An 18,996-nucleotide genomic window follows, 5' to 3' on the forward strand; every position below is an offset into this window, starting at 1 on the left:
CTAACTTTGTGTGGCCAGCTTTTTGTTTTATTTCCTTATTCTTGCACTTTTTCCCAGTAGCTAGTTTGGTCCATGAGCTTCAAAATCAAGATCTGCCATCTTTTCATTATCATCATCGGGCTAATTCCTTATCTGGGTTTGCCTGCAAATATATGCCAATTCATTATTAAATAATTGCAATAACACAATCGGCAAAAAAACTGCAAATATGTCTAAACAATATTTACCATGTTTCTATGACCCTTGTGAGTTTTTGGATATGATTGATGCTTTGCAGAAATTGTTGTATAGTCACCATCCAAGTTAGCAATTTTCTACGATAAAATAACCTAGAATGAGTATTGGTACATAAATGAAATTCAATACACCAAAAATAGATCAGTGGCTTAACATACCATTTTACTACGAAACTGGGCAAAACTAGTACGACCAGCAATGTGCATATAAGTAATTTTTTTTCGGTTTGCTACATTTTTTTCAGCTTTGTCTTGCACAGCTTCGTCACTCCAGCACTTGAGAATTACCATGAACTGTTCCAATTGAATGTTTGCAGGCTTGCTTTTTATACGGTCCCTATCATTGTCAAACTTCTTAAAGCATCGGGACTTAACACGGCTTTTGTATACCCTCCAGTTGTCATCCAGCATCTTCAATACACAATATTTTCCTTCCTCTGGAATAATGTACTTTGTCTAGTGAAATAATTGATTAAAAATGTTAATTAAGTATATACTAAACAATTAACAACTAGTTCAATTTAAAAATATAGTGAAAATTGAACAAAAAAAATTAAAAAACAAAAATAGTGCATTTTTACCATCACATATTCCCACCAGCTATTTTTTTCCTGCTCTGGAACTCTAGACCAATTAACAAAATTCAGTGGAATATATAACCTTGCTATCATCTCCAAGAATCTGCTCAATTCAATATCTACTTTATCTTTCTGTGAGTAAGGCTGAAATTCAGAATTTAAGCAGATAATTGGCCTATCTTCGAGCTTTCGTATGAAGACATGATTCATCTTTGTAGGTCCTTTACGCCTTTGATTTTTAGTAGTACTTTTACCTATATCAAATTAGACACAAATTAGTGGATTCATCTTGAGTGAAACCATTACTTAAAATGACAATAAATTACCTGTCTCCAACATCTCTGTCAGGGGTGCAAAGTTCTGATGATAAGCCTCCAAATTAGTAGTCACAGCATGCTTGTCATGTATGTTTTGCATTTCCCTTTTCTAATTTTAAATTTCCAAGTATGCATCCATAGTACCAATTCCTTGGTTGTTAGGAACCCTTTCTAGTTTGGTGAGATCAACAGGTAGTGGAGGGGGTGGAGGTAGTGGAGAGGATGGATGGCGGCCAACTAGTTTTAAGGACGTAGGTGGTGATTGCACCCCATCAGTAGCCTTGCAAAAATATAAAAAAAATAGATAACCTCAAACTACAATCGAGAAGTCAGGGGAAAAAACTGTGAAGTTCAATAAATTTAGAAATGTACCTTTTGTGCATTATTAACTAATGAACGCATCGTTCGTCTGACCGTGACATCCTTTCCCTTCTCAACTCTCCTTTTACGCTATAAAATCAAAATTACGGTCAAAAGACAAAAGAGAAGTGATCTTATGATATTATTTTTAAAAATAACAATGTCATACCACTACACCATAAATGACCTACGGGAACATCTCGTAGATGGGTGTTGCTAAATAATGTTACAGTAGGTATGCTAGTTTTGATCTACAAAAACACTTCGTTTTTGATGTTACCTTAGGTACAAAGTGGTGTTACTTTTGAAAAACATACATTTCATATAGCAACATGCAAGGATATGTTGCCTTAGGTCATTTATAAATAATTTTATTACTAATTTTAATAAATTTTTAAAAATAATTATTTAAGTTATATTTATTTTCAAATGAACTGATTTTTTTATAAAATACAAAAGTTTTATTTATAAATGACTGATTCATTTTAATATGCTAAAATATATCCTTATAAAATTTAAATTTAATATTTTGTTATGAAAATATTATATATTTAAATCACATAAACATAAATATAATCTTTTATTTAACAAAAATTAATAAAATTTACACGGAACCCCGTGAAAAAGTTGGGCGGAAAAATTACCCGCTTCTCTCAATTATTAAGGGGTCGTTGAGTCTAATTAACCATCTCACTCTCTCTCACTCTAACCCACTATCTCTCTCTCTCTCGCTCTCAACAATCTCTTATTCTTGCAAACACCACACCATAAAACGCCTATTATAACATTAAAAAACGTTGCAGTAGGGGGTAAATATGTTTCTCTTGCCCCATTTTTAAGCTAAGGTAACATTTTATTAAAGATAGGTTTTTTAATGTTGCCTTAGGGGTCTAAGGTAACATCTCTAGTACCTAAGGCAACATCACATTTTCTGTTACTATAGCTTGCTAATACAACTAAAGGAGAGATCAGTTGTAACTTAATTTTTATGTTACCTTAGAGTTTTAAAATATTTTTAAAAAGTGGCCCCCATGGTGGGACCCACTAGCTGACGTGGAAAGTGTGGGCCCCCAGTGCTGAGTTGTCTTGATGACGTGGTAAGTGCGCCCGTAGAACATAATGTAACACTTTGAATAACTGTTGTAACATTATAACTAGCCTAATGAAACATTTTAAACATACTATGATAACAGTTTAGGAGGCTATTGTAACACTTTAGCAAAAAAATATTGAAATGCTTATTCTATAAACTGAAGAATCCGAATAATACAATTTCATAACTGCAAAATAATACATCCAACCCAAACATTAAACATCCAAATCTACAACCAAATTAGACGTTCAAACTAAATATAAACTAGTTCATATTCTTTAATTAACAACAACCAAAGATTATAAATTTTAAAAAGTACTACTAGAAGCTAATGCTTGAATTTGCTTCACTTTCTCCTCGACTACACCATCCGGGCCTTTCCCTTTTTATACACGTGAAGCTTTCTCTTGTAAGCTTTCTTTGTTCCCTGAAATATTAACTAAGTTATTTGCAAGCAAGAAATCGAACCAGCAAATAACAGTAAACATAACTAATTAAACCAACTAATTTACCAACTACAACCATCTCAAGTTTACAACCTCAAAAATAACAGTAAACATAACTAATTAGACCAACTAATTTACAAACATAATTACACAATACTTATATATCGACTGTGTGATCATGTGTACTGAAAATAGTTATGAATTTACAAATATAATCTGTAAATTTTAGAATTCAGTCAAAGAACATTCATATAAATTTGGTAGAGTTTGACCAGTAGGTTGATTATTAAGCTCAAAATAGATATATATCTACCATTCTGGACTGTGGAAGGACATAAATTTAATTGACAGTTTACAGTATCATTGGAAATATTTTATCTGATCAGAACCATAGTATCTCGATATAATACCAAGCATGTCATCAAGAATTAACATGTATAATATATTTTATACTCGAAAATATAAACCAAGTGTAGGAGTAGGATTTACTATGTTCTATACAAAATTTGACACAAAAACACATATTATACTATATATGTGTGGATTAAAAGTAAAAATTACAATTTTCTACTCTTGAATAACTTGGCAAAGATAATATATAAATAGGATATCAACTTGACTACCATAACAAATCATCAAAAGATATATAACAATTAATAATATGCTAACCAGGCGATAAAATTATAATTATTGGATGATTGGCACCAAACTTTAGCACAAGTAAAACAAATCCAATTTTAAATCAAGCAGTAGCCAGAATTTAACCTACCAGCTATTTACTAAACTGAATGATACATAGTACATGTTTAGTTGACTAAGAACCAGGATAAAACAATTCTAGCAATTAGTAAAAGCTTAGTATTCAATCATGTAAATGATTTATTTTTTCCTTAGTTGGTAAAGTTGATTGGTTTTCATCTTGTAGATTATGAGAGTTTCACTAGTTGTAGGACTGCTCCCCTCTGCAATTCAGAAGATCCCTAAAGATATCGTGCTTTCTATTATATATTTCAACCACACTTTCTATTATATATTTCAACCACACAAATTATAAGATGAAGAGAAGTTTAGTTTATTTGTCATGAAGTAAAATTAAAGTAATATAACATGTTTCACTATACCTTAGTTTTTCCAAAATAATAATTGTGATCCCGTAATAATCACTACAAGAAAATAAGGCTAAATACAACTGCATAAATACAACCGGGGTCAAATACAACCATATCTGGTTGAATTTAGGAGGCGCGGCTAAATTCAACCGCCGACCGTCATATTTAAAAACGGTTGTATTTAGGCGGTCGAATTAAGAAGCAATTACAACCGCCTAAATACGACCGAACTCAATTACAGCCGGAAACGGTTGAATTTAGCCGCTCCACTAAATTCAACCGTATTCCGTCTACTTTAGCCTCGCTTAAATTCAACCGAATAATTACAACCGAAGCCTTTTACAACTGAAAACGGTTGAATTTAGCCTTGCCAAAAAAATTTGAGGGAATTTTCCCGCCAATGGAATTTTCCCGCCAAAAAATGAGAGTGAAAAATTGGAGCCAAATATCAGCTTAAAATTTTAAAAAGTAATTTTTAAAAAAAAATCAGAAAAATAAAATTAATATTTTTAAATATTGCTAAAATATGTAAATAGAAATTAATTATACATTCATTCTAGATCTTGTAATTAATTTTTAATGTTTTTACATAAGTTTAACTATTTTCAATTATTTTTACAACAATTGAATGTTCTGTAATTAATTTTGCTAAATTCAACCGCAAGTGGTTAGTTTATAATAATAATATATTCATCCAAATTCTTGTAATTAACTTTTTATTATTTTTACATATATTTAACTATTTTCGATTATTTTCGACTAGTACTTCTTACAAATGTTTAGTCCCATATTGATGTTTCCATTTTTTTTAAACTTTTGGGAATGATTCAACCTTACAGAGTATTATGGTAATAATTTTAGAAAAAAATAAATGTATCTGATTTGCTATTTTAATAGTCAACTACTATTTTGACTAGTAGTCCCATATTGATGTTACAATTTTTTTTAAAATATTTATGAATGATCCAACCTTAGGGATATCAAGATATATATTTTTTAGTGATATGATAAAAGTTTTAGAAAAAAATAAATGTTTTTGGTTTCCTATTTTAACAGTCAACTATTTGTTTGACTCGTACTCCTTACTAGTGTTTAGTCACATACTGATGTTTCGATTTTTTGAAAATTATTTATGAATGATCCAACCTTAAGGATGTCATGATATATATATTTTAGTGATATGATAAAAGTTTTAGAAAAAAATAAATGTTTTTGGTTTCCTATTTTAAAAGTCAACTATTAGTTTGACCCATACTCTTTACTAGTGTTTAGTCCCATACTGATGTTTCGATTTTTTAGAAATTATTTATGAATGATCCAACCTTAAAGATGTCATGATATATATATATATATTAGTGATATGATAAAAGTTTTAGAAAAAAATAAATATTTTTGGTTTTCTATTTTAACAGTCAACTATTGGTTTGACCCGTACTCCTTACTAGTGTTTAGTCCCATACTGATGTTTCGATTTTTTAAAAATTATTTATGAATGATCCAACCTTAAGGATGTCATGATATATATATTTTAGTGATATGATAAAAGTTTTAGAAAAAAATAAATGTTTTTGGTTTCCTATACTCCTTACTAGTGTTTAGTTTAACATATACTCCTTAATAGTGTTTAGTCCTATACTGATATTTCGATTTTTTAAAAATTATTTATGAATGATCCAACCTTAAGAATGTCAAGATATATATATTTTAGTGATATGATAAAAGTTTTAAAAAAAAAATATTTTTGGTTTCCTATTTTAACAGTCAACTATTAGTTTGACATGTACTCCTTACAAGTCTTTAGTCTCATACTGATGTTTCGATTTTTTAAAATTGTTTATGAATGATCCAACCTTAAGGATGTCAAGATATATATATTTTTTTTGATATGATAAAAGTTTTAGAAAAAAATAAATGTTTTTGGTTTCCTATTTTAACAGTCAACTATTATTTTGACCCCTACTCCTCACTAGTGTTTAGTCCCATACTGATGTTTCGATTTTTTAAAAATTATTTATGAATGATCCAACCTTAAGGATGTCAAGATATATATATTTTAGTGATATGGTAAAAGTTTTATAAAAAAATAAATGTTTTTGGTTTCCTATTTTAACAGTCACCTATTAGTTTGACCCGTACTCCTCACTAGTGTTTAGTCCCATACTAATGTTTCGATTTTTTAAACATTATTTATGAATGATCCAACCTTAAGGATGTCAAGATATATACATTTTAGTGATATGGTAAAAGTTTTATAAAAAAATAAATGTTTTTGGTTTCCTAATTTAACAGTCAACTATTATTTTGACCCGTACTCCTCACTAGTGTTTAGTCCTATACTAATGTTTCGATTTTTTAAAAATTATTTATGAATGATCCAACCTTAAGGATGTCAAGATATATACATTTTAGTGATATGGTAAAAGTTTTATAAAAAAATAAATGTTTTTGGTTTCCTATTTTAACAGTCAACTATTACTTTGACCCGTACTTCTTACTAGTGTTTAGTCTCATACTGATGTTTTGATTTTTTAAAAATTATTTATGAATGATCCAACCTTAAGGATGTCAAGATATATATATATTTTAGTGATATGATAAAAATTTTACAAAAAATAAAATATTTTTGGTTTCCTATTTTAAAATTCAACTATTTTAGCAGTCAATCAGTAGTTTGACGAGTATTTCTTATTACTCTTTAGTCCCAAATTTTTTATTAAAATTAGGAGCTCTTAAATCAAATTATAAAATTTTTATTTTTTATTAAAAGAATGATTAAATAATTATAATAATTTTTAAAAAATTATTTGGATTTTTTATAAAATAAAATAGATAGTATATCTCGGTTGATTTTATAAAATGATACTCCTAAATTCAACCGATAACAGTTGAGTATAGTGACACCTCAGCGATCCACGTGATTTTTATCCAACGCACGAGATTCAACCAATAAAAGAATAATATAGTGACACCTCAGCGATCCACGTGATTTTTATCCAACGCACGAGATTCAACCACTAAAAGAATAATCTGACGGTTGATTTTACATTATATAAAAACAAAATTAATAAAATAAAATACTTTTATTTTTACTTTATAACCCCCACCCCAGTTCCCACCCACCCCCGTTCCCTTTCCCCCTGTTCATTCTTCCCCTCCCCTCTGCTCCCCTGCACCCCCCCCCCCTTCCTTTTTCTTTTTCCGGCCATCTTTTTATTTTTTCCCGGCCAATCCCTCTTTATTCCTTTACCATTTCCCTTTTATTCTATTTTTCTACAACTCAATCACCCGCATCTCAAAAACCATTTTTTATCTTTATTTTTCGAACAAAAACTTAGATGGGTCTTTAAAATTTGGTGTTTTAATTTCGTTTTTTATTATGGGTTTGTGTTTAAGAAAGTTGGAGGAGTATATGTATGAATTTTTTGAAGTGAAAACTTGAAATTTGTATAAATTAAATTTGGTATGATTTTTGATTCATATATTTGTTCTTGATGAATTGTTTTATGTTAATATAATTATTGATAATCGATTGTACGTTATTAGCTATGCTTGGGATACTAGTTTGTTGAATTTTGTTGAGATTTACATGATTTTGAGTTTGGCCGGAAAGTTATGATTTTAATCGGAAAATGCATTATATAATTGATATGTCTTTGTTGAGGTTATATTTGAATTATGGAAACGATGTAAACTAATTTGTTGTGTGAAATTGGACCGAAAAAACCCTTTTTTTTTGCAACATCGGAGTTATTGGAATGATTATTGTATTTTTTGAAACTTGCCGGAATCTGAGAATTTTTCCGGCGAGTTTTTTTTTTTTAAAATCTGGTGCTCGTTAATTCGACCGCATTCGGTCGAATTTGAAACAATGTTTATAACCGTATACGGTCGAATTTATGTTTTAGGCGGAAGTTTTAAAAAAATTCAAAATTTCAAATTTTTGGGCGGGATTTTCAAATTTTAGGTGGAAAACAAATTATACCGATTTCGGTCGAATTTAAGCGGTTGTATTTAGCCGCTCATATACTAAATACGACCGGTTTACTAAATATTACTCGAGCATTTTCGACCGGCCCAAAAACCGGTTGTATTTAGCTAAATACAACCGAAAACGGTCGAATTTAACTAAATACAACCGGGTTTTTTCCGGTTGTATTTACCCGTTTTTTTTGTAGTGAATTGTGCACCATCACAAACTTCAGAGGAATTCTGAACAGTTGCAGTAAGTCCATCACGTTCATCCCTTTGTCTTGATTTAAGTGATAATCAGTGGCGGAAAAGAGGGTGTAAACAAGCACAAAGGTCAAGATATGGAAATATAAATTTTTACAGACAAATGTATATTTTTGTTAAGCAGTCCCTTAGAAGCAGTACTACTTATTTTGAAATTGACAAACAACATGCTGCCAAGCAACGCAACAACTGAAGATTTTCACTTAACAATTCATGGCAAACTAACAAGTTGACATCTGTGGAATGCCTCTCGTCAACTTGGATTCATAAAGAAATACGAGTCACTACAAGAAATTCAGTCTCCTACAACTGTTATCAGAAAACGGTTGAGAAGAAACCCGTCATCCCGAAAATAGAAACAACGGGCTTTTCTTTGTAATTAAAAAACGGTTGTCATGGTTGTCGTATAATAACAGTTATAGCTGATTCTACATACTATTGTCTAAGTTGCATGCTTTGATATATTGACACAACAGTTCTTTGAGGCTCTATTATTTAGAACGCTTTACAACAATGGTGTCCACATGTTATGTGTGTATAAATTCATTTTCATCATAAGATGATGGTGTTTGGCAAAAATGTTATGCAAGTTAGACAATAGTTTATAGAAACCAATATTTTACTGAATATCAGACAACAGAGTTTAAATACCATTATCTAATGCAAACTTCATAGACAATGGTTATTGATACCGTGAAATAATGTGTTTCATACAACAGTTTATAATATGGTTGTTTGAATTTCACGTTTAGAAGACGGTTTAGGATATTATCATAATATACTGTTGTTTATTTAATGAAGATAGAAAAAAAATTGACTTGTATATGTCACATCCCAGTTACACAAACTAAACACCAACATATCACCAAAATCCAGTCCATAGATTAACCAACCAACAGCAAACTAGAATTGGTCAAAGCGGAATGGTAAACCAATTCTAATAGAGTAGCAAACCACATCAATAAATTTTGTAATCAGTACATGAATTAGACAAGAAATTCAAATCAAATTGGAACTCAAACAGAGCTGTTTCGACAAAGACTTCCACAAACAACAATGAATATTAAAATGAAAATGGGTAGACAGTTCTCGTGGCTTGGCTTTTCTAAGTTGCATGCTGCTTAGCCACAGTTTTGAAGGACTTGTGTTATGACCGACGCCAAGTAAATCTGCAAATATAGAAAACATAACATTAACCTTAAGGACTAGAAGCTTGATACCACAAATTGTATAATTTTATCATTTACAATAATAAACATATCTCCGGCCGGCCTCCTGTCTTCAAGCAAGCCATAATATTCCTATGTGTTTGTCCGCCGAATGATTATTTTTGCTTTGATAAAATCATCGTCTATTATAACCAAACAAACTCAAAGTCAAATAGATGATGATTTTACCACGGAAAAAGTAATCTCATCAAGGGGTTGAGCAGAAGTACATGTAGATATATAATGAGCAGTAAAAGGATTCAAAGCTGTACAAATAATCCTATATATTACCATCATGGAAGCTGAATCCTTTCTTCTTCCTCTCGCATATAACTAGCGTTTTCATCATCATGTTCATCAATATTTGGGAACAAAGGCGTTTATAGCTCATCCTCAAGTTCTATTTCTATAGAGCCATCATTTTCCTCATCAGAGTGGTCATGAAAGTTCTTTTCTGGTAGATTTAACACCGTAGACTAGAATTTCTCAAGAGGATCATCAATGTAGCAAACTTGCTTAACATGTTTTCCTAGCACGAAAGGATCATTTACAAATCCTAATTTGTTCAAATTAACCAATATAAATCCCAAGTCATCGACCTTTACCCCTTTGTTAATATCTACCCAATTACAATGAAATATAGGGACCCTGAATTTATTATAGTCTAACTCCCATATACTTGTTATAACTCCGTAATAGGTCTGTGCAGTATGTTCAACAGTGTTATCTTTTTCAACAAGCATCAATGTATCAGCAACAACAGAAACACCACTACACTGGACTTGTCGATTATCATCGCGATCCTTGGTGCTATAACTGACACCGTTGATTCTACAACCGCTGAATGTAGGAACATCCTTGTTAGGCCCTTCTGTAATCCACCTTATCTCATCAGTTATGCCATTATGATCATGGAGCAATTCTGTTTCAATCTGTCAAAAAACAAATTATTTATACTAGTTATAATATAATTATAATATTATAATATGGAGTTTGAGTGTATACTTATAATTAAGCTACTTTTAAAGTAAATGAAATGAGTTACTCCAATATGAAAAATATATTTTACACCCTCCTATACCGATAAATCCTTAACCAAGGACTATATAAATATGCAGATAGTACTTGTAGTTGGATTTAGGGTTTTTTGACCCATGCTCAAAAATCATGTGGAAGTCCAGCGCAATTAGTAATTAAAAAGAGGGTTGTATTTTAAATTGTTATTGGAATTTTTTGAGTTCCTATATTAGTTGTCACTTACATTTTAATTAGGACGACATAAAAGTAGTAATAAAAAGACTAATAAAAATCTTACCTTTTTCTTGAACCATTCGGGGAATTGATCATTTTGCTTATTTTTTAGCCATACTTGGTCATTTTCATGCTACGGGTATCTTTCCATCAAAGATGCCATATGTTCACTATAAGTAAAAAAATTGCTTTAATAGTGAATCATGAAAAGGCTGAAAATAAATGAATAACAAAATACACAGACACACATTAGTAAGTTACTCAACGGCCTCCTCGGCAACATATTCCTCTGCAATACAGCCTTCGGGATGAGCAGGGTTGCGTACATATCCCTTAAACGCCTTCATATATCTCTCGAAAGGATACATCCAACGAAGAAAGATTGGCCCGCAAAGCTTAACCTCTTTCACAAGATGAATTGAGAGATGGATCATCACATCGAAAAATGAAGGGGGAAAGTGTTTTTCTAGCTGGCATAATATTTCCACCAACTGAGATTGCATATTTTCCAATTTATCTACATCGATGACTTTACTGCAAATTGCTTTGAAAAATAGGCAAAACCTTATTATTGTGCACCTGCCTTGCTTTTGTAGTACTGACCGAATCGAAATTGAAAGCAAATGATGCAATATTGTGTGGCAATCATGAGATTTCATTCCAACAAGCCGAAGTTTTTCCATATTAACAAGATTCTTGATATTTGAACAAAATCCATCCGGTAACTTCATCTGAAGAAAGGATGAGCAAACTACCTTCTTTTCTGCATTTGATAAGTTCCATGAAGCCAAAGGTACCTTCTCTTTCTTTCTGGGAGTTTTTGGCCTTAGCTCCGTTCTTATTCCCATGTCAGCCATATCAAGATGGACAGACTCCCTATCTTTTGTCTTTCCAGGAATATTTAGCAAAGTTCCGAGCAAAGATTTACATATATTTTTCTCGATGTGCATCACATCGAGAACATGCCTCACCGGCAAAAACTTCCAATACTCAAGTTAAAAGAATATAGATACTTTCTTCCAAACTGGTCGAGCTTCACCTTTCTTCCATCGAGGTTGGCGCTGTGTCCTACCAAAGACATGGACCCTTAGATGATGTACTCTTCCAAGAACTTGCTCACCAGTTAACGGAATTGGAGCAACACCCTTCTCAACAGTATTATCAAAAGCTGATTTTTGCTTTCTATACGGATGATGACGGGGCAACCACCTCCTATGCCTCATAATCACCGTCTTCCGATAATGAACAAACCTAGAGGCCTTTGTGTTCTCAACACAAACAATACAAGCATTATACCCTTTAATTACATTTTCTGACAAGTTCCCCAAGGCCGGATAATCACTTATCGTCCATAATAATATCCCCCTTAGTAAGAAAGTCTCTTGTTTATATGCGTCATACACTTGTTTCCCGTGCCACAACTCTTGCAGATCTTCTATAAGTGGTTGCAAGAACACGTCGATATCATTTCCAGGCTCAGGCGGTCCTGATATTAACAAGCAAAGGATAATGTACTTTCTTTTCATACAGAGCCAAGGTGGAAGGTTGTAAACCGATAGCAAAATAGGCCAACTTGAATATTCAGTACGGTTGCCATGAAAAGGATAGAAACCATCGGAGGATAAAACCAACCGAAGGTTCTTACTCTCTGATGCAAAATTAGGCCACCTTTGATCGACATTTTTCCATGTTTACGAGTCAGCCGGATGCCTCAGTTTACCATCCTGTTCTCGCTCTGTCTCGTGCCAGGTCATGTCCTTTGCAATCTGAGGTGTGTTGAACAAATTTCTTATTCTTGGTATCAACGGAAAATACCATAAAACCTTTGCAGGGACTCCATCCTGTTCTTCTCCTTTCTTATTCAATTTCCATCTAGAGGTCTCACATATATGATAAGTTGTGTCATCTTCATCTATCTGCCCACGATATAAGAGACAAATATTCGGGCATGCGTGTATCTTCCCATACCCATTCCTAATGCATATAAGGTTTTTTTTGCTTCATTGAAAGAAGAAGGGATATTGTTGCCATCCGAAAGCAATGACCCAATCAATAAAAAAACATCAGAAAAACATGAATCAGACATACCATGCTTCACCTTCAAATTGAATAACTTAACCAAAGCTATCATTTTACTGTAATTCTCACAACCCGGATAAAGAGGTTCATGCTCAGCTTCCACGTGATTGATGAAATCTGAAGAATCTGAAGACAAATCATCATCATCTTCGTCAGCTTCACCCATTCCTGTGTACGCTTGGTTAACAGATCAAGAGGAGTCACTTTCCTCCTGTGGAGGACTTTCTACTGGATTTGGCTCCCCGTGCCATATCCAGCGTGTATAAGTTTCATCAATGCTATATTGGAAAAGATGATTTTTAACAATCCGAGCTTTCCAAGATTTGCTGTGTGCGCACTTTAAGCAGGGACAACTTATTTTGTCTTCGTTATACCCGTTCTCAAATGCAAACATCAGTAAATCGTCCACTCCTTTCTTAAACTCTTTTGTTCTTCTATCAGCTTTTAACCATGATCTATCCATCTTTTGACTTGAACAAACTAAAAAAGAGAAATGGCACAATGATATGGTCAAAATGACACAACTACAAAACGACACAACTACAAAAACGACATGGTCAAATAAGATGAATCCTTTTATTGGAGACATGGTCAAAACGACACAACTACAAAAACTGCAGCTACACTAACATAACAGAGCAATGATGTGGTCAAACTTGCAACTCCAAAAACAGAGTAGAGATGTACATTGAGCAATGATAAGCAAAAACATCTAACACAAACATAACATTGAGCTACAAAAACATAACATAACTATAAAAACTAACAACTATATTAAACTGCAATGACTTAAGCAGAGAACATTGAGCTACAAAAATATAACATAACTACAAAAACTGCAACTATAAGAAAAACAAATTAAAATACATCTAAATGAGTTGAGCTACAAATTAAACACAAATTAAACTAAAAATTAAACACAAACAAAACTAAAAATTAAACAGAAATTAAACTACAGATTAGTTGACCTAGATTACTTGAGCTATAAATTAAACATAAATTAAACTATAGATGAGTTGAGCTAGATGAGTTGAGCTATAATTTAAACACATATCCAAAGCACACATAGATTCAAGTAAAATATAGTCCCCAAATTACTAAACGGAGGATCTCACATATAAAATCGAAGGCTTAAACACCAGAAATACTAGAAATAACGCAGGTTGAGTAGGTGGAATTACCTATAACGGAGGTGAGTAAAAGGAGGGAGCCGCCTCCGTGATGAAGCAGAGAGTAAGAGAGTCGATGAGATGATAAGCGAGGAATGACCTAATTTCACTATGCAAGTGATCAGACATAATTAAAGCTCAATGACTGTGATATTATCTAAAATTTTGAGTACCGGTTTGTACGATTTCCGGGTAAAAGATCGGATTAATTCATCCAGTCGATGAATCTCTAACTCGGTTTAAGATTTTTGAAATTTGGGGTTGTGTGATTTCCGGGTAAAAGATCGGATTAATTCATCAAGTCGATGAATCTCTAACTGAGTTTAGGATTTTCGAGATTTCGGATTGTGTGATATACGGGAGCAAAACCGAATAACTACATCATGTCGATGAATCACTAACTCGGTTTTCCATTTTAACAAGATTACGAGTTGTGAGTTATAAGGGTAAAAAACCGAATTACTGCATCATGTCGATGAATCACTAATTCGGTTTAGGATTTGCGAGATTTCGGGTTGTGAGATATACGGGAAAAAAACTGAAGTACTGCATCATGTCGATGAATAACTAACTCGGTTTTCCATATTAAAAAGATTACGGGTTGTGAGATATATGGGTAAAAAACTGAATTACTGCATCATGTCGATGAATCACTAACTCGGTTTAGGATTTTTGAAATTTCGGGTTGTGTGATTTCCGGGTAAAAAATCGGATCAATTCATCAAGTCGATGAATCTCTAACTTGGTTTAGCATTTTCAAAATTTCGGGCTGTGTGATTTCCGGGTTAAAAATCGGATTAATTCATCAAGTCGATGAATCTCTAACTCGGTTTAGGATTTTCGAAATTTCGGATTGTGTGATTTCCGGGTAAAAAATCGGATTAATTCATCAAGTCGATGAATCTTTTTCTCGGTTTAGGATTTGCGAGATTTCGGGTTGGGTGATATACGGGGAAAAAACCGAAGTACTACATCATGTCGATGAATCACTAACTCAGTTTAGGATTTGTGAGATTTCGGGTTGTGTGATATACGGGAAAAAACCGAAGTACTGCATCATGTCGATGAATCCCTAACTCGGTTTAGGATTTGCGAGATTTTGGGTTGTGTGATATACGGGAAAAAAACCAAAGTACTGCATCATGTCGATGAATCACTAACTCGGTTTAGGATTTGGGAGATTTCGGGTTGTGTGATATACGGGAAAAAAACTGAAGTACTGCATCATGTCAATGAATCACTAACTCAGTTTAAGATTTGCGAGATTTTGGGTTGTGTGATATACGGGAAAAACCGAAGTACTGCATCATGTCGATGAATCTCTAACTCGATTTAGGATTTGGGAGATTTCGGGTTGTGTGATATACGGGAAAAAAACCGAAGTACTGCATCATTTCGATGAATCACTAACTCAGTTTAGGATTTGCGAGATTTTGGGTTGTGTGATATACGGGAAAAAAACCGAAGTACTGCATCATGTCGATGAATCTCTAACTCGGTTTAGGATTTGCGAGATTTCGGGTTGTGTGATATACGGGAAAAAACCGAAAAACTGCATCATGTCGATGAATCACTAACTCGGTTTAGGATTTGCGAGATTTCAGTTTGTGTGATATACTTTTCAGGGTTATTTAGGGTACATTATATTCATAATCTGATCTTATTAATATGATATACTTATTCGTATAAATTTATCGAAATTGTAGGATAAAATTAATTAATTGAACATATAATGTATAGGATCATATTTTTAAAAATACACTCATCCGTATAAAATTATCGAAATTGTTCGATCAAAATATTATTAACAAAATATTAACAGAACCGTTGTTACAGAGGCCGTCTAATTACACATATTTAGACAAAACTGTTGTACCTAAATCTAACATGGTTGTTTCTTAAAAATTATTTTCACTTATTTTACTTTTAATAACAAAAACAATATTAAAGGAAACTGCATTGGCCGTTATATGAAAGCCAGCTTGCAATTTCATCCGTTGGTTTGATTTTTCGTTTCCCCCCAAATCATTTTTTTCTCCCCCCATTTTTTCCCGGTGTTGTAATGTAACATTTCAGCTCATTTCAGCTCATTTCATTTCCTCGCAACCCACGATCAATCAACCCTAACATAGCGGCGATTTCAACGATTATACCCATGATCACTCCATCTCCAGCTTAGTAAGGTATATGCTCAACCCTAGAACAAAGATTTCATAGATTTTTGGGGATTTTTTCTTGGGGGTTTTCGATTTCATAGCTTCTTATTTTGGGATTTTTCTTGGGGTTTTTCGATTTCATAGATTTGGGGGTTTTGTGTATATGGATTTGGGTGGTTTTTTGTTTATATGTATTTGGGGTTTTCATTCGATTATAAAATTTGGGGTTTTGTGTATAAAATTTTGCATGCAACAACTCAATCGATTAAGGTTGTGTTTATTCCTTTTTATACTATCTATATTCCTTTTTATATGGTTATTGACTTGTTTATTGAGGTGTTTACTGATGATTCTTGTTTGGGTGGTTGATGATTCCTTTTTATGTATTTGGGGTTTTTATGCTGTTTATATTCCTTTTTATTCCCTTTTACTGATGATTTGAGGATGTTCTGGTTGGATGATTTGATGAATTGGGTGGTCGATGATTTGATGATTGGTTGCCTTGTATGTTGAGATGTTATATTCCTTTTTATGCTTGGTTTTGTTGTTTTTTTTTTGTAATTTTGATTTTAAAAATTGAAGTGTGATAAATCGGATATGGTTAATATGCTCATATTTGTTGTACCTGGGTTTGATAAATTGAAGTTACCTGGGTTTTATATGAGTTGTAAAATTTGAGCAAATGAGACTTTTATATGTTAGCAAATGATGTAATTCATATGTATCTAATTCATATGTTATCTGATCTAATTCATGGATTAATATATGTTTTTTCTGACAAAATATCAAGCATATATGTTGTCTGAATTGGAATAATTTTACGTGAATCTTGACTTATGTATGATTTACTGAAGATATATGCTAGTTTATGTTCTAAAACAAATAATTATTAACTAAATGACAATTGGAGACGTCTATAAGTCTTACTGGTATGCTAGTTTATATGTTAGTTTATATGTTAGCATATTCGACTATATGCTAGTTTATATGTTAGCATATTTCACTATATCCTAGTTTATATGTTTTATGTTTGTTTTTCTGTGGCATATAGATTATGGTTACACCTAAAAAGAGATACAATCGTGGATCTAGACATGTAAAAAGAATCAGGATTGTATCATTTACCACAAATGATAGTCAAGGACTAAAACTGCTTAAGCGAGGCTCTGTAACCATGCATCGAATTGTGAGATGGAAGATCATGGGAAACAAACTTACAGTAACTTTTAATGGTAAAGGACAGTCGTTTGGTCCTGAAGTGGAAGAGATGCAATCCTATATTGGGGTTTTGGCGAGAACCAAACCACCAATATGGCATGATAGTTGGAAATATGTACCTGATGAAGTAAAGACAAAGATTTGGGACTGTGTGCTGGTAAAACAAATTAAAAATATTATGTTGACTTGCTTCTTTCATTATATATTCATTTTTAAAATTGTTTTTTTTAACTTGCTCATTTTTTAAAAACTGCTTATGTTGATTTGGTAATGATGTGTATCTGATATATTTTAAATTGCTCCAATATGTAGATGGCTTTTGTTTTGCCTCCGTCCGCCAAGAAGTTGGTTTTACGTTCGGCGGGTCAAAAATGGAGGGAGTTTAAAAGTCGGCTGACGACACATTACATTCTCCCTTATGGAGATCAACCTGAAATGCTGGCATATCCTCCTGCAGATTTTTCTTTTATAGAAAAAGCGCATTGGGATATATTTGTTGCTGATCGCATGTCACCTGAGTTTTTGGTATGTTTCTACTTAGCATTTATGAAGCACTTGAAGACTTGTTAAGCATTGGAACAATATATACTTACTAATCATCTTATAACCAAACTTGTGCTTTTTATGAAGAAATGTCATGATGAAGCTGTAGGAAGAAGGATGCTAAGTGTATATCCTCATCGCATGTCTCGAAAAGGTAATGCTAACCTCGAGAATGAATGGGTAAGTAATAGTGAAACAACTTAGTTATTACTCAAGTAATGTGACTAATGTTTATACTATTACTAAGGAGTTCATCTACATATGAATGCAGTATCAATCTCATCCAGATGTAGAGGAAGTTGATCGATCATCAACCTGGGTCCTCGCAAGGAAGGACAAAGATGGAAAATTTTTGAGTGACGTTGTTCAGAAAAAAGCAGAGGAAATTGTATGTAATAAATTTGTGTCTTAATTCAGTTTGTTCAGTACCTCGTCATTTAATTAGAATCTTTTTTCCCTAAATTTTTAGCAAACTTTGAATTCTATATTATACTCCATGTACAAGTTTGACAGTTACATAATTGGATTAGTCTTTTATATGGAAATAGCACATACTGATGATATGGTACTCGTAATATTGTAGGAAAAACTGAAAAAGGAGGTTAAGGAAGGGACACTAAAAGCAGAAGGTGTTGACGATGTTTTGACCCTGGCGCTTGGTAAGCCTGAGCATGGTGGGAGGGTCTGTGGCCAAGGTGTTCATGTAAAACAGAGCATTTTCTTCGATCTCCTAGGAAAAAGAAAGCCAAGACAATAGATGAAAAGATACAGGAAAGAGTTCAGAGATTAATGGCAGAGGAAACTCCAAAGATTATCAAGGAGAGAGATGTTTTCTGGGCTGCAGAAATGGAGAAGCTCAGGGCAGAGATTTTGAAAAAAACTGTACAACAAGATGGTAGTCCGAAACACACTTCCCAACAAGCAAGTTGTCACTCTGATGACGGGGTTGACGGGGATATAGGTGTAATGAATCCTTATACACTTGAAGCTGCAAAAAAGA

At 32.7% G+C, this 18,996-nt stretch overlaps 1 protein-coding gene across 1 annotated transcript; it reads right to left on the bottom strand.

Annotated features, from left to right (window-relative positions):
• Positions 1-1,246: 1,246 nt before the first annotated feature.
• On the bottom strand, positions 1,247-13,076 carry LOC141691498 (uncharacterized). Its single transcript, XM_074496235.1, has 7 exons — positions 12,930-13,076; positions 12,552-12,747; positions 11,932-12,317; positions 11,098-11,811; positions 10,093-10,512; positions 1,504-1,581; positions 1,247-1,411 (listed from the first exon to the last, which is right to left on the bottom strand). The coding sequence occupies exons 1-7, from the start codon at positions 13,074-13,076 to the stop codon at positions 1,247-1,249; spliced, it is 2,106 nt and encodes a 701-aa protein (XP_074352336.1).
• Between the last annotated feature and the right edge of the window lie 5,920 nt (positions 13,077-18,996).

This window comes from Apium graveolens, chromosome 10 (assembly GCF_009905375.1).
Source record: "Apium graveolens cultivar Ventura chromosome 10, ASM990537v1, whole genome shotgun sequence".
Lineage (NCBI taxonomy): Eukaryota > Viridiplantae > Streptophyta > Magnoliopsida > Apiales > Apiaceae > Apium > Apium graveolens.

Excerpts from the sequence above, each read along its gene's own strand:
- LOC141691498 (XM_074496235.1), bottom strand. The coding sequence starts at position 13,076 with ATGGGTGAAGCTGACGAAGATGATGATGATTTGTCTTCAGATTCTTCA. Across the intron at positions 11,812-11,931 it reads GTGAGCAAGTTCTTGGAAGA|TTTTTGCCGGTGAGGCATGT; the intron begins GTACATCATCTA and ends GAGTATTGGAAG. Across the intron at positions 1,582-10,092 it reads TAGGAAAACATGTTAAGCAA|CGTAAAAGGAGAGTTGAGAA; the intron begins GTTTGCTACATT and ends TTGATTTTATAG.